The sequence below is a fragment of the Miscanthus floridulus genome, chromosome 1, assembly GCF_019320115.1.
Source record: "Miscanthus floridulus cultivar M001 chromosome 1, ASM1932011v1, whole genome shotgun sequence".
NCBI lineage: Eukaryota > Viridiplantae > Streptophyta > Magnoliopsida > Poales > Poaceae > Miscanthus > Miscanthus floridulus.
This window is the reverse complement of record NC_089580.1, coordinates 2,123,484-2,135,328: the sequence shown is the minus strand read 5'-3', so window position 1 is coordinate 2,135,328 and position 11,845 is coordinate 2,123,484. Positions and strand designations below refer to the sequence as shown.

Below are 11,845 nucleotides of genomic sequence, written 5' to 3'. Positions count from 1 at the left end.
GCGATCTTGTATTCCTTGCACCGAGGTGCTTGTAGTAGGGGCTTACAAGCTGAGCGAGAGAGGGAGCTAGTCCTAGGTCTCTGCGTAGAGTGGCGTGGGTTACTCGAGATGTTGATCTCTTGTAGTGATGGAGCGTGTGTATTACAGAGCATTGTGCGTTGCTTGCACGTGTGTGTGTCTCCTGCCTAGAAGCGGCCCTGGTCACTCCCTTTTATAGTTGAAGGGAGGCACGGGGGCGGTACATGGATTTGTTACGTGGCGTTTTGTGAGCAGAGGCGGTATGTTCGAGCCCTATAGCTTGTCACTGTGGCGGCATGGTCGGTGGAGCGGCCTTGTCCTCGGTGCACTGGAGCGACGCGCCGATCACGCCTGATCCTGTGCGACGTGGGAGCTCCTGCGGCTTGACGTACGACATGGTGCGTACTGCGGAGGACGTGCCGGTCCCAGAGTGCTGACAACGTGGAGAGCCGAGGCCCAGTCGGTGCAGAGGCTGAACCATTGTGGGGGGGCTCAGCGGGCGCGAGTCCTGAGGCTACAGGAGCCCGGAAGCGGATAGCCGAGGCTCAGAGGGAGCAGTTGGTCTTGTATGCTGATTCCGAGGCTACAGGGACCCAGACTTGACTTTCCACGCCGCGCTGTCCTTGGAGCAGGGGTTAGGCAGCACAGTGCAGCATGGGTATCAGCCGTGGGCACAGTGCCGAGCACAGCGGCCGGTAACCCCTGCCCCGTCCTGTCTCGGACGGCATAGTGTCGATGTGACTCCCGTCTCGTCGGCCACTTCGTTGTATCGTGCCGCCGTTCGGCTGACGTTGCGGGAGTGGTTGGACGCGTTGGTTGGACGTGACGTCCTGTCAGAGAAGTCGGTCAAGGCGGCGGTGACGGGGTTGATGCCGAGCCGGCCTCGAGCGAGTCGGTAACTGAGTGCTCGTCCGAGGCCTCGTGACGTGGGGCCTCGGGCGAATCGGAGAATCGGTACCTCGTCCGAGGCCTTGTGGCGCGGGGCCTCGAGCGAGACGGAGAATCGGTACCTCGTCCGAGGCCTTGTGACGCGGGGCCTCGGGCGAGGCGGAGAATCGGTACCTCGTCGGAGGCCTCGTGGTTTCATTCTGGGTCAAGCCCGCTTCGGGTGAGCCCGGATATTGTTCGAGGTGGGCCGGGTGGTCTAGCCGGGCCTCGGATAAGGTGGGGGTTCGCCGGTGGTTGTCTCTTGGCTTCGATATTTACAAGGTCTAAGCGATTTTTTTCGGTTCTTGTTTAGGGGACCCCTTTTTATGGTACCTGACAATTGCAAACATTTGTTCTTGAATGTTGCAAGCAATGATTAACATCTGATCCATTTTGTCTCGCTTTCCATATCTCCCTCGTGTACGGCAAGGTGCGATGTCTACAAGCGCTATAGGAAGCGCAACCACCATTACCGTGGTTTACTATTGCACCACAGGAGAAAGGAGGGAGTCGGAAGGAGATGAGTGCTGGGGATGGACAGGCAGAGGGAAAGCCTATGGATGCGAAAGGGAATGAGCGCAACGAAACCTCCGGATCCAAAAGGGAAGGAGCGCCGGGGTGGGACGGGTGGAGCGGAAGCGTCCGGATTAATTTTATATCTGGACGTCCGGCGTAGTATTTCCCATAAATCATAGATTATTTTATACATCGATCTCCTCGAAAATCAAAAAATAGAAATTACAACTACAAATATTTGCCAAACGGTATTTTATAGTATCACATCAATCTCTCGAAAAAAAGGGAAATTACAACTGCAAATGTTTACCAAACATGGTCTCCGAAGAAGGCTGGGTCAAGTGGCCCTTTTTTTAAAAAAAAAAGATTACCAAACCGTCGCAGAAGAAAAAAAATGGAAATAGAAAAAACTAAAAACACTAGTACGCATAAACGACGTGCGTAACAATAGCCAAGCAATGACAAGCTCTGTGACGACGACATGATGCATGGAATCATGGATCACGCATGCGTCAACGTGCGTGTGCACGATGGTGCACAAAATCGCGCGGGGCCCCCGCCCGTGCAAACCAAGGCCAGCTCCCACGCGCATACGTGCCAGCCGGCCTGGCCGGCCGCCTAGTCGAGGCCGAACGCCTTCCTCATGCCGCACACGAACTGGAACACGTGCTCGGCCTCCGGCAGCGACTCGGCCACGCACGTGTTCTCCCGGACGCAGCGGTCCACCCACGCCGCCAGGGCGGGGCACTCGGCGGCGACGGTGAAGCCGCCGAACCGCTCGTAGGTCAGGAACCACGGCGCGAAGGGCACCAGCGCGACGTCCACGTAGCCGAGCGCGTCCCCGCCGAAGTAGGGCTTCCCACCCAGCTCGGCCTCCAGCGTCTTCAGCGCCGCCACCGTGTCCTTCCTCGCCGCCTCCACCGCCGCCGTCGCGCCCTTGGGCGACCGCCACACGCGCATCCCGGCCTCATTCAGCTGCATGCACGGATCGTATGTACGTAGCTAGCGTGTCATTATTAATTAACTAAAGCTAGATTATTAGAAACCTAGCTATCGATGGATGGACGTGCGACGACCTTGGTGTCGACGTAAGAGGCCCAGAACCGGGCGTGGGCGCGTGCGTAGGGGTCGGCGGGGAGGAGCGGCGGCGCGCCGGCGGCGGAGAAGCCGTCGTCGATGAACTCGAGGATGACGAGGGACTCGCACACGGGCTTGCCGTCCACGATGAGGACGGGGACCTTGGCGTGGACGGGGTTGGAGGACAGCAGCAGCGGGCTCTTGGCCGCCAGGTTCTCGGTCTTCTCCTCGTACGCCACGCCCTTGAACTTCAGCGCGATGCGCACGCGGTTGCCGAAGGGGCTCACGAAGCAGTTGAGCAGCACCACAACTCCCTCCATTGCCTCCGATCCGATCCCTTGGAAGCTTGCAACCTTATCAGCAGACGATGTGCCGGCCGGCAACGCTCGATCGCTGGCTTATGACTGGAGAGCTTGCATTTTGCCAATGGCTTCGTCGATTCCATGTCTATTTATACCGGATGATGGCTTTGCTAGATGTTGCTAGCTACGAGGCGTTTCTTTGGACGCGCCGGGGGTGCTGCCATTTTTCTTGGGGATGGAAATCAACGGCATATGCCGATATGTCATCGACCGCACCAATGATAATGCATCGATCGATGCATGTCTTCGATTATTTCGTTGCTGATAATTTGTTCGTTTCTGCTTCTGAAACCGCCGGTGCTTCGTCCTGTCTGCTGTCTTACTCGATATGCGCGCATGCATGTCCAGCTCGTTATTTGGTTAATTTTTTATTTTTGTTATTTATCTGTTGATAGTTTTTTATTAAATCTGTCTTATTTATATACGTTTGATTGTGCTTTAGGATTTGTACTATAATTATCTATTAGATCGTATTTATAAAAAATTTGATAGATTTGACCATATAAAATCTGTAGACATTTTTTTTTCGAAGTTATTTGCTTGTTTGCATGCCGGTAAAAAAAAAGTCACGCAATGCAGCTTCTCATGCGGCTCCCGCGCTCCCGGGAGCGGCGCTGCGAATAGAGTTCGAGACGTCGTCGTTACCGTCCGTCCATGGCTCCATGCATCTTCGTTGTGGACGTACGCGGCGGATGTTCCAAGGCCCGCCGGGTGCTAGTTTGATGAGGTAATAAAGCACTAAAGCTTAATAATCAAATTAAAATAGAAAGCCTGCAAAGCTGGGATAGTCTTGCTATGATTCTTGTCAATGTCATATAATATTATATCGTGTTGTGAATTCCAAGGTTAATTGAATATAGTAATTTGATTACCTCATCGATGAGGTCAGGATAAGGAGCAAGTACATGGGAGTAGTACTTTTCTACGTCTTCATGTATATTCCGAGTAAAGTAGTGATTGCAAAAAAAATCCAGAATATTCAGTTAGTACACTCACTTATTTTTTTAGAATTATACAGTACAATGTAGACGCTCACAACATGCACGTACACTCACCCCTACGAACATATATACGTAAACCCTGTCCCTATGAACTTCTATGAAGGACTAAGCCGGCAGATTACGAGATTCACGAAGTCACCACAAGTCGACGGGGATATTGTCTACCACTGAAAGCATAGCACCGTTAAATCCTGGAATAAATCCATAAAAATGCGAGCACTCGTGCTAAGTCGAGGACTTAAACCCGGATTCCCCTGTTCCATCACAAGGAACCCAACCAGCTGATCTATGATCAGTTCACAGTACACTCACTTTTGAAGTTTAAACGCTGGGAAATCGTAAAAAAAAAGGAGTTTAAACGCTGGGATGGAATTCTTGGAAAAAGGCTAGGTTTTTTTAAGTTTCGGTTGTTGAGAGCATATGACTGAGTGAACTTTTAAGGAAAAAGTCAACATTATCTCCCTCAACTTTCGTGAAAGTCCGCTTTTTCTCTCTGAACTTCAAAACCGGACAATACACCTCCTTCAACTTTTAAAACCGTTCATCTTACCTCCCTGACCCTGTTATAAGCAGTTTTGAAGGTGGTTTTGTCTTTTTTTTTATTTCGGCTGAATCTTTAAAAATCATAGTAAATCACAGAAAAATCATAAAATCAAATATCTATTTTTGTGGACTCCACATGAGTAGATCTACATAGTGAACATATAATATAGTATGCTTTAGTACACAGTTTTTGTTGTAGCTTTATATCTATGTTTTTTTGTAATTAAATAGAATAATTCATAGCTGCAGTTTTTATGATCCAATTATGATGAAATTTTTATGGTGGGCTAATTATTGTATGCTTAAACTGTAGTAAAAATTTCATACTCATTGGATCAAGTATAACTTAGTTATAGATTTTATTTAGGTTTATGCTTGTTAAATATAAATAAATCTATAACTAAGCTATACATAATCCAATGAGTATGAAATTTTTATTATAGTTCAACCATACAGTAATTAGCCCACCATAAAAATTTCATCACAATTGGACCATAGAAACTGCAACTATGAATTATTCCAATTAATTACAGAAAAGCATAGATCTAAAGCCACAACAAAAAACTTTGTACTAAAACATATCATATTATATGTTCTCTGTGTAGATCTACTCATGTGGAGTCCAACAAAATTAGATTTTCTATCTTTATGATTTTTTTGTGATTTACTATGATTTTTCAAATATTCAGTCGAAATAAATAAAAAAGAAAAAGACAAAACCGCCTTCAAAACTGCTTATAACAGGGTCAGGGAGGTAAGATGAACGATTTTAAAAGTTGAGGGAGGTGCTTTGCCTGATTTTAAAGTTCAGAGAGAAAAGACGGACTTTCGTGAAAGCTGGGAGAGGTAATGTAGATTTTTTGTGACTTTTAAGTCTATCGACAATCTCACGAATATGGGCCGAATGGCCCAACAGCCGGGAAGCCTGCTAATGTGAATCGAACCGGATATGGGAGTACGTGGCAGGTCTGATCCTCTCGTAGTAGAGCTAATATTACACATGGGCTACAACAACGACTAATATATAACTTAAGCTAAAGTTTTAAATAAACATATATTAAAGACACAAACATATGCCATAAAAATTAGTGAAACTATCAATACGATAAAAAATACATAGAGTAATTGATAATATATTATAAATAGATAGATATCACAGAGTATCTATATAAGTATTTGTTAGCAAATAAATAGAGAGAGAGAGCATGCAAGGATAAACAATTTGGTTTAGTTGTTTGTACTAAATTTATCATGAACTTCTAATATTTATATCTTATAAAATTATACACTTTATAGGAGTAAGGGTTAATGGACTAGTTACTCTTCTAATAATTAGTAACAAAAAACTAGATCATAATAAGTAGTAACACTAGAAATGGAACTCCACTGCAGTAGAAGATTCACTAGTTTGTTTTTCTCTGTGGTGATTTGCTTGGCATGGTTTGGGTGGTGGTTAATGTTTTTTTTGTTACGAAAGTCTACTTAATCCCTTTAACTTCTCGTACTTGTCTACTTTACTCTTCACCTACAAAAACAAAACATTCTACTTCTTAAAGTATTTAAAACGGTCTAAATAACTCCTAGGGTGGTTTTGAAGGTGGATTTGTTGACGTGTCATCTTACGTGGGTGCTGACATGATGATGAGTCAGCAAATACTAGAAAAAATTACATAACCCCAACATATCAAGGTTGACTACAACCTCTCAACTATAAAATCATATATTATAGCCCTTGAAACATTCAATAGTGTTTATATGGCTCTAGGATGGTTTTGCAGTGCTACTTTGACATAGTGTCACATCACATTGACCTGAGTACTCGTGCTTACACTTTCATCTCACTACTCCGCTGCCCCACCGTCCGACGAGCAGCAAACGACCTTCTATCTCCTGCAGTCCTACTCCACCTCGGGGACTTCTTCACGTCATTAAGCTCACGCACACCCACGTTATTTGGCCCCTCCCAGATCCTCTTTCGTCTCGTGCCCTCCTCGTATGGCAACCTCAAAAATCAAAAAAGAAAGGGAATTCCTGCAGCAGGCTCAATGTCTCCATCTCAGTCGCCGTTGAGTCTCCTGCGGCCGGGCGTCGGGCTCCTGTGCGCGTGACCGAGCGTCAGGGGAGGCCGAGAAAATTTGGGTAGCCAATGTTGACCCAACAGGAATGGGTAGTCGAGAGGGGAATTTAGGTAGGCAACAAATCTGTTGGGTGTGATGGGTAGTTTGCTGGAGTGGATTTTTGGTCCTACACTACCCAAATTGGGGATAGATAGGTAGTCTGCTGGAGTTGCTCTTAGAGCTATGACTATTAAGCTAAAGTTTTAAATAAACATATATTAAAGACACAAGCATGTGCGATAAAAGTTAGTGAAACTATCAATACATACAGATAAAAAAAACACATAGAGTAAAAGTTAGTGAAACTATCAATACATACAGATAAAAAAATACAGAGTAATTGGTAAATCTATTATAACCAGATAGATATCACAGAGTATCTATATAAGTAGTATTTGTTAGCAAATAAATAGAGAGAGAGAGCATGCAAGGATAAACAATTTGGTTTAGTTGTTTATACTACATTAATCATGAACTTCTAATACTTATATCTTATAAGATTATACACTGTATAGGAGTAAGGGTTAATGGACTAGTTATTACTCTTCTAATTAGTAACGAAAAACTAGATCATATAAGTAGTAACACTAGAAATGGAACTCCACTGCAGTAGAGGATTCACTAGTGGGTCTTCGCCGTGGTGGTTTGCTTTAACATGGTTTGGGTGGTGGTTAATGTTGTTGTTTTAGAAAAGTCTACTTAATCCCTTTAACTACGGGCGGTTGTCTAGGTTGACTATAACCTCTCAACTATAAAATCCGATATTATAGCCCTTGAAATGTCCAATAATGATAAAATGGCTCTTGGATGGTTTTGTAGTGCTGCTTCGACACAGTGTTATACCACATTGGCATGAGTGCTCATGCTTATTAGTTATTACACGCGGATCCATCTATTGGTTCCATCTCTCTACTCTCTCTAGATTGCCCCACTGTCCGACGAGAAACAAATGACCTTCTATCTCCTGCGGTCCTGCTCCACCTCCCGGGACTTCTTGACGTCATTAACCTCACGCACCGTGTCTGTAGCCCACGTTATTTGGCCATCCTCATCCCTCTCGTGTCCTCCTCGTATGGCTACCTCAAAAAAGAAAGGGAATTCCTGCAGCAGCTGGTCCAGTGTCTCCATCTCAGTGACTAAACTTTACGGCGTACATGTATACGGAGGATATATCAACATGTGTACATGAATAAATAACCATGCAAGATGTATATGTGTACATGATATAACTCCAACTGTAACAAAGCCTACGCACTATAGATTTTGTATATAGACTACAGGGTAACTAACTGTCTAAATCCTACAGGTAGGAAGGCACAGTACATAATAACTGATGATCACACATCAGACTCCTGCCTCCTGCTGGATCTGTAGCCTCATCTGCCTGTTGAACCGCGCGATGAAATCCTCCACCCTCTTGTTCAGCTCCTCGTCGCTCAGTTGCCAGTACTCGCTCTCCTCTGCCGCCGACTTGCTCCCATCCGTCGCCGACCGCCGGAGTCTCCCGCCCTTGCCGTGTGCCATCACGTCCGGTGGACGAGAATACAGTGGTTCGATCGCCGCCTCGTGTTGCTCACCTCGCTGCAGAAGTACCGAAACATGCATGTGGTTCGGCTGCACGTCGGTGCGTGCCCTGTTCGCTGCATCTCCGCTTTCGGCTTGGATCAGAAAAGGCGACGCAACAAGGTCCACGGGGTTGCTGCCGGCCAGCGTGCTCGCCACCTCTTCTTGGACGCCACGGTCCACCGGCTGACCGCGCGAGACGTGGTCGTTGCGATCGTCACAAGGATCATCGTCGTTGGAGGAGCCGAAGAAGAGCGCGCCGGCGTCGTCGGTGGTGGCGACGATGGCAGCGATGACGCAGTTGGACATGAGGAACCAGAAGGCGGTGTCCCCCGCCAGGGCGGCCAGCGGCGGCCGCAGCAGCGACACGTAGAGCAGCGGCAGCGCGGCCACCAGCGCCGAGACGGAGACCTTGGCGATGGCCTGCCGGTGCCGCCGCGGCAGCGTGCCCACCACACGAGCCATCGCTAGGTAGCTCGCTCGCTCCCGAATTAATACACTTGTACTGCTGCCACGGGCCACGACCCACGGCCTGTGTGGCGATAGCTCGCAATCGCGACCTTGCTGCTGCTGGTGGTGTTTGCTTGCTCTGGCACTGTGTGGGCGTGTGGCCGATCGAGTGGCTCGAGAGTGTGCGTCTGGTACTGGTAGCATGTACCTGTCCCTTTTATAGGCGTTTGGAGTAGGAGTGGCACACTGCTATGTAGCTGCCATGTCGTAGGAGTAGCTAGCTAGCTAGCGTCCGTGATGTGATGTGATTTGGTTTTGCTTACGCTGCGGTGGTGGCTTTGTCGTCGTCGTGTCTTGGGTTTAATGATGGAAATAGTGGCGAGTGGCGAGTGGCGTGGTGGCTTTGTCGTCGTCGTGTCTTGGGTTTAATGATGATGGCTAATAATAGCACAGCCGCATGTGTGTTGTGTCTGGACTCTGGAGAGCGCCAGGGCCTTGCAGTAGCAGTAGTGTTGTGTTCCTTACGCTGCGGCATGCCGGCATGAGCCGTGTGTCATGGAGCAGAAGGCAGGGTGGGCGCGCGCGTGCGACCTGCGGAGGAGGGCACCCGGCATCCGACGTCCCGACCCGCGCGGGTTTAGGTGAAAAGGGTAGCGGCGCTCGGCAACCGGCAGCGGCAAGCGAGCCACCGTACCATGCGCAGTGCGCCGGCGGCGGGGCCTGCCACAAATGCTGCTGGATCTCCGTGCGGCCGTGTGCTGGTCCGGTGGTCGCCGCGCGTGCCGAGCAGACAAGTGTCATGCGCGGCAATTAATCTCAGTGCCAATCATGTTTTGTTGGTTTAGGAGCTCCAAGACTAGAAATTTTTAAGTGTTTTGGCTTTTTCACGACACGTTGAGCCGTTGACTTGGAATGAACTGAACAGTCTACTCACAGAGTAATATTGATTGACACCTTAGCACATCTGGCCCTCTGCTGTAGAGGGGGAGATCGAGCTTGACATCATTCTCACAATTAACTACTTGTCCGGAACAGTTGCGAGTCCTTAACAGACAATCAGAGCCTTGTACGGTGCAATCAATCGGCCACACTGATGGTGCTCAGGTGCACCACTTGGCACGCAGCAGAGACAAACATTCTGTGCTGCCCCGTCAGAATCATGCATGCTATGAGGGTGACTGAAATGAAAACGCCGGGCTTTACTCTCCAGCGAAGCTCCAGGGAATGATTATGTCAAGATGATTGCTAGACAGCTAAGGGCATGACTAATCAGTCATGTAAATTACTACTAAGGAACGTAGTATTGAACATTTTCTCTACCTTAACATAAAGACATGCAAACCTTTTGCGTGTTCAAGAAAAAAAAAAACAATTTCCAATAAACAGTTATATACTCTCGCCGTCGCAAAATAAGTGCATGTCTCGTATTTTGACGAGCCAACTAATTTCGAGTTTGACTACATTTATAAAAATAATATCAACATTTGTATATCCAAATAGGTTTACTATAAAAATATATGACGTGGTTAATCTAATAACGTTTATTTGGCATCTATGTAACATATCTTAACACATATGTTACTATGTTTGTCCTAGTGCTTTATTTTCATCTAAATCACCAAGACAAAACATGATCAGGCACATGATCCTTACAGACGGTTTGCCGCAGTTTTAATTAAGAGAAAAAACAAAACAAGTGTTGGCTTAGTTTTTTTTTAATGAAAACTAGGCTAAAAAAACCACACAATTGCATGTTTTATTGATATTCCAATTTGATGGAAATATGCATCGCATCATCATCATGTACTCGTGCTTCCATCAATGACCAGGAAATATTTGTTAATATAGTGTGTGACACATGGGCTGAAGAACAGGTTTGCTTCAGGTCACTGTTAATTGTATCATGGTGGAGACTTTTGTGCGCATCTAAGTTATGATAGCTTCAGATTCAGCATCATATCTCTTTGTCCTTTCTTGTGAGATGAAATCATTAGGTCATCAGTTCAATCAGGAAGAACAATGAATAGTACAATATGTCCTTAATTTCACAATGATACTCGATTCGTCATTAAACAATAGTCGTCCTTAAGACCATAACTCTACAAAAGATGAGATGCAACGACAACTTATTGTCCATTTAACCCACATCTAACGGCCCATATTCGTTGATTGAGATTGAGCCATGTCATTATTTTCCGAGTAAAGTGCATTTTTCAACCTTCAACTTGCACGGAAGTTCAATTTTCAACCCTAAACTATGAAACTAGGTAACTGGCATTCTCCAACTGTCGAAGTCGGACAAATTTAGTCATTTAGTTGGTTTAAAAGTTATTTTTTCTATTTTATAAAATAATAAAAATCTATTTCAATACTAAAAATTCATAGCCTATTTATTTTGAATCAAAAAATGTGAAACTAATATCATTATTTCCTAAAAATGTTATTTATCTGTTGGTACTCTATTTGGATTTATTTGAGTCTTATTTATTCATGTTTCTAATAAACAAGACCACAAGAAATAAAACAATAGGAGCAGAAATGAATAAGTTCCATGTAACTGTAAATAAATAACCAACAGTTACATAACATTTTTTTTTAGAAAAAGATGGCACTAGTTTCATATTTTTCTAATTTCAAATAGGTTAGTTATGGATTTTTAGAGGTTACTAGTCAAATGTGCCCGTGCGTTGCAACGGAAAAAAATCTATAAAACATTTACGAAAAACGAGGACCGAAATGATACATATATGTTTATGTTATGCTCTTTCTATAAAATTTCAAAGCTAATTTTTATGATGACTATGTCATCCACAATATAAGCTAATGTTGGCAATAATATGACAATACCCTATTAAGCATGCATCAAATTTAAAATACAATCTTGATATATTTTTTCTCTTCTGTTGCAAAATACACAAAACTATTTATTTGTAAATATATCATAATTTTTGTTTCATACTATCCATGCGTTGGTATAGTTAAATTATGAGTTATATGACTTCCTTTGTGGACCCATAAAAATCGTAATTTTAATCTCTGATTAAAGTCGTTAAGATGTATATATAGTTACCAATGTGTCGAAGACAGGTCTATCTCATGATTATGACGTGAAGCATCTCTCGGTTTCTACATGGTAACTCTAGTCGAGGATTGCTTTTGGAGAGATATTTATTAGACTAAATTGGATAACAAACTGCTCCAGACTTCAGTTTGCCGATTCGATTACTTGGACCTTTTGTTGAACCGGATATAATAATAATATAAGTTTATT

At 45.1% G+C, this 11,845-nt stretch overlaps 2 protein-coding genes across 2 annotated transcripts; both read right to left on the bottom strand.

Annotated features, from left to right (window-relative positions):
• Positions 1–1,846: 1,846 nt before the first annotated feature.
• Positions 1,847–2,939, bottom strand: LOC136470979 (probable glutathione S-transferase parC). Its single transcript, XM_066468712.1, has 2 exons — positions 2,538–2,939; positions 1,847–2,436 (listed from the first exon to the last, which is right to left on the bottom strand). The coding sequence occupies exons 1-2, from the start codon at positions 2,856–2,858 to the stop codon at positions 2,080–2,082; spliced, it is 678 nt and encodes a 225-aa protein (XP_066324809.1). The 5' UTR covers positions 2,859–2,939; the 3' UTR covers positions 1,847–2,079.
• Positions 2,940–7,769: 4,830 nt separating this feature from the next.
• LOC136470970 (uncharacterized) lies at positions 7,770–8,739 on the bottom strand. The gene has a single exon (XM_066468703.1). The coding sequence runs from the start codon at positions 8,587–8,589 to the stop codon at positions 7,906–7,908; it is 684 nt and encodes a 227-aa protein (XP_066324800.1). The 5' UTR covers positions 8,590–8,739; the 3' UTR covers positions 7,770–7,905.
• Between the last annotated feature and the right edge of the window lie 3,106 nt (positions 8,740–11,845).

Excerpts from the sequence above, each read along its gene's own strand:
- LOC136470979 (XM_066468712.1), bottom strand. The coding sequence starts at position 2,858 with ATGGAGGGAGTTGTGGTGCTGCTCAACTGCTTCGTGAGCCCCTTCGGC. Across the intron at positions 2,437-2,537 it reads CCTCTTACGTCGACACCAAG|CTGAATGAGGCCGGGATGCG; the intron begins GTCGTCGCACGT and ends CCGTGCATGCAG.
- LOC136470970 (XM_066468703.1), bottom strand. The coding sequence starts at position 8,589 with ATGGCTCGTGTGGTGGGCACGCTGCCGCGGCGGCACCGGCAGGCCATC.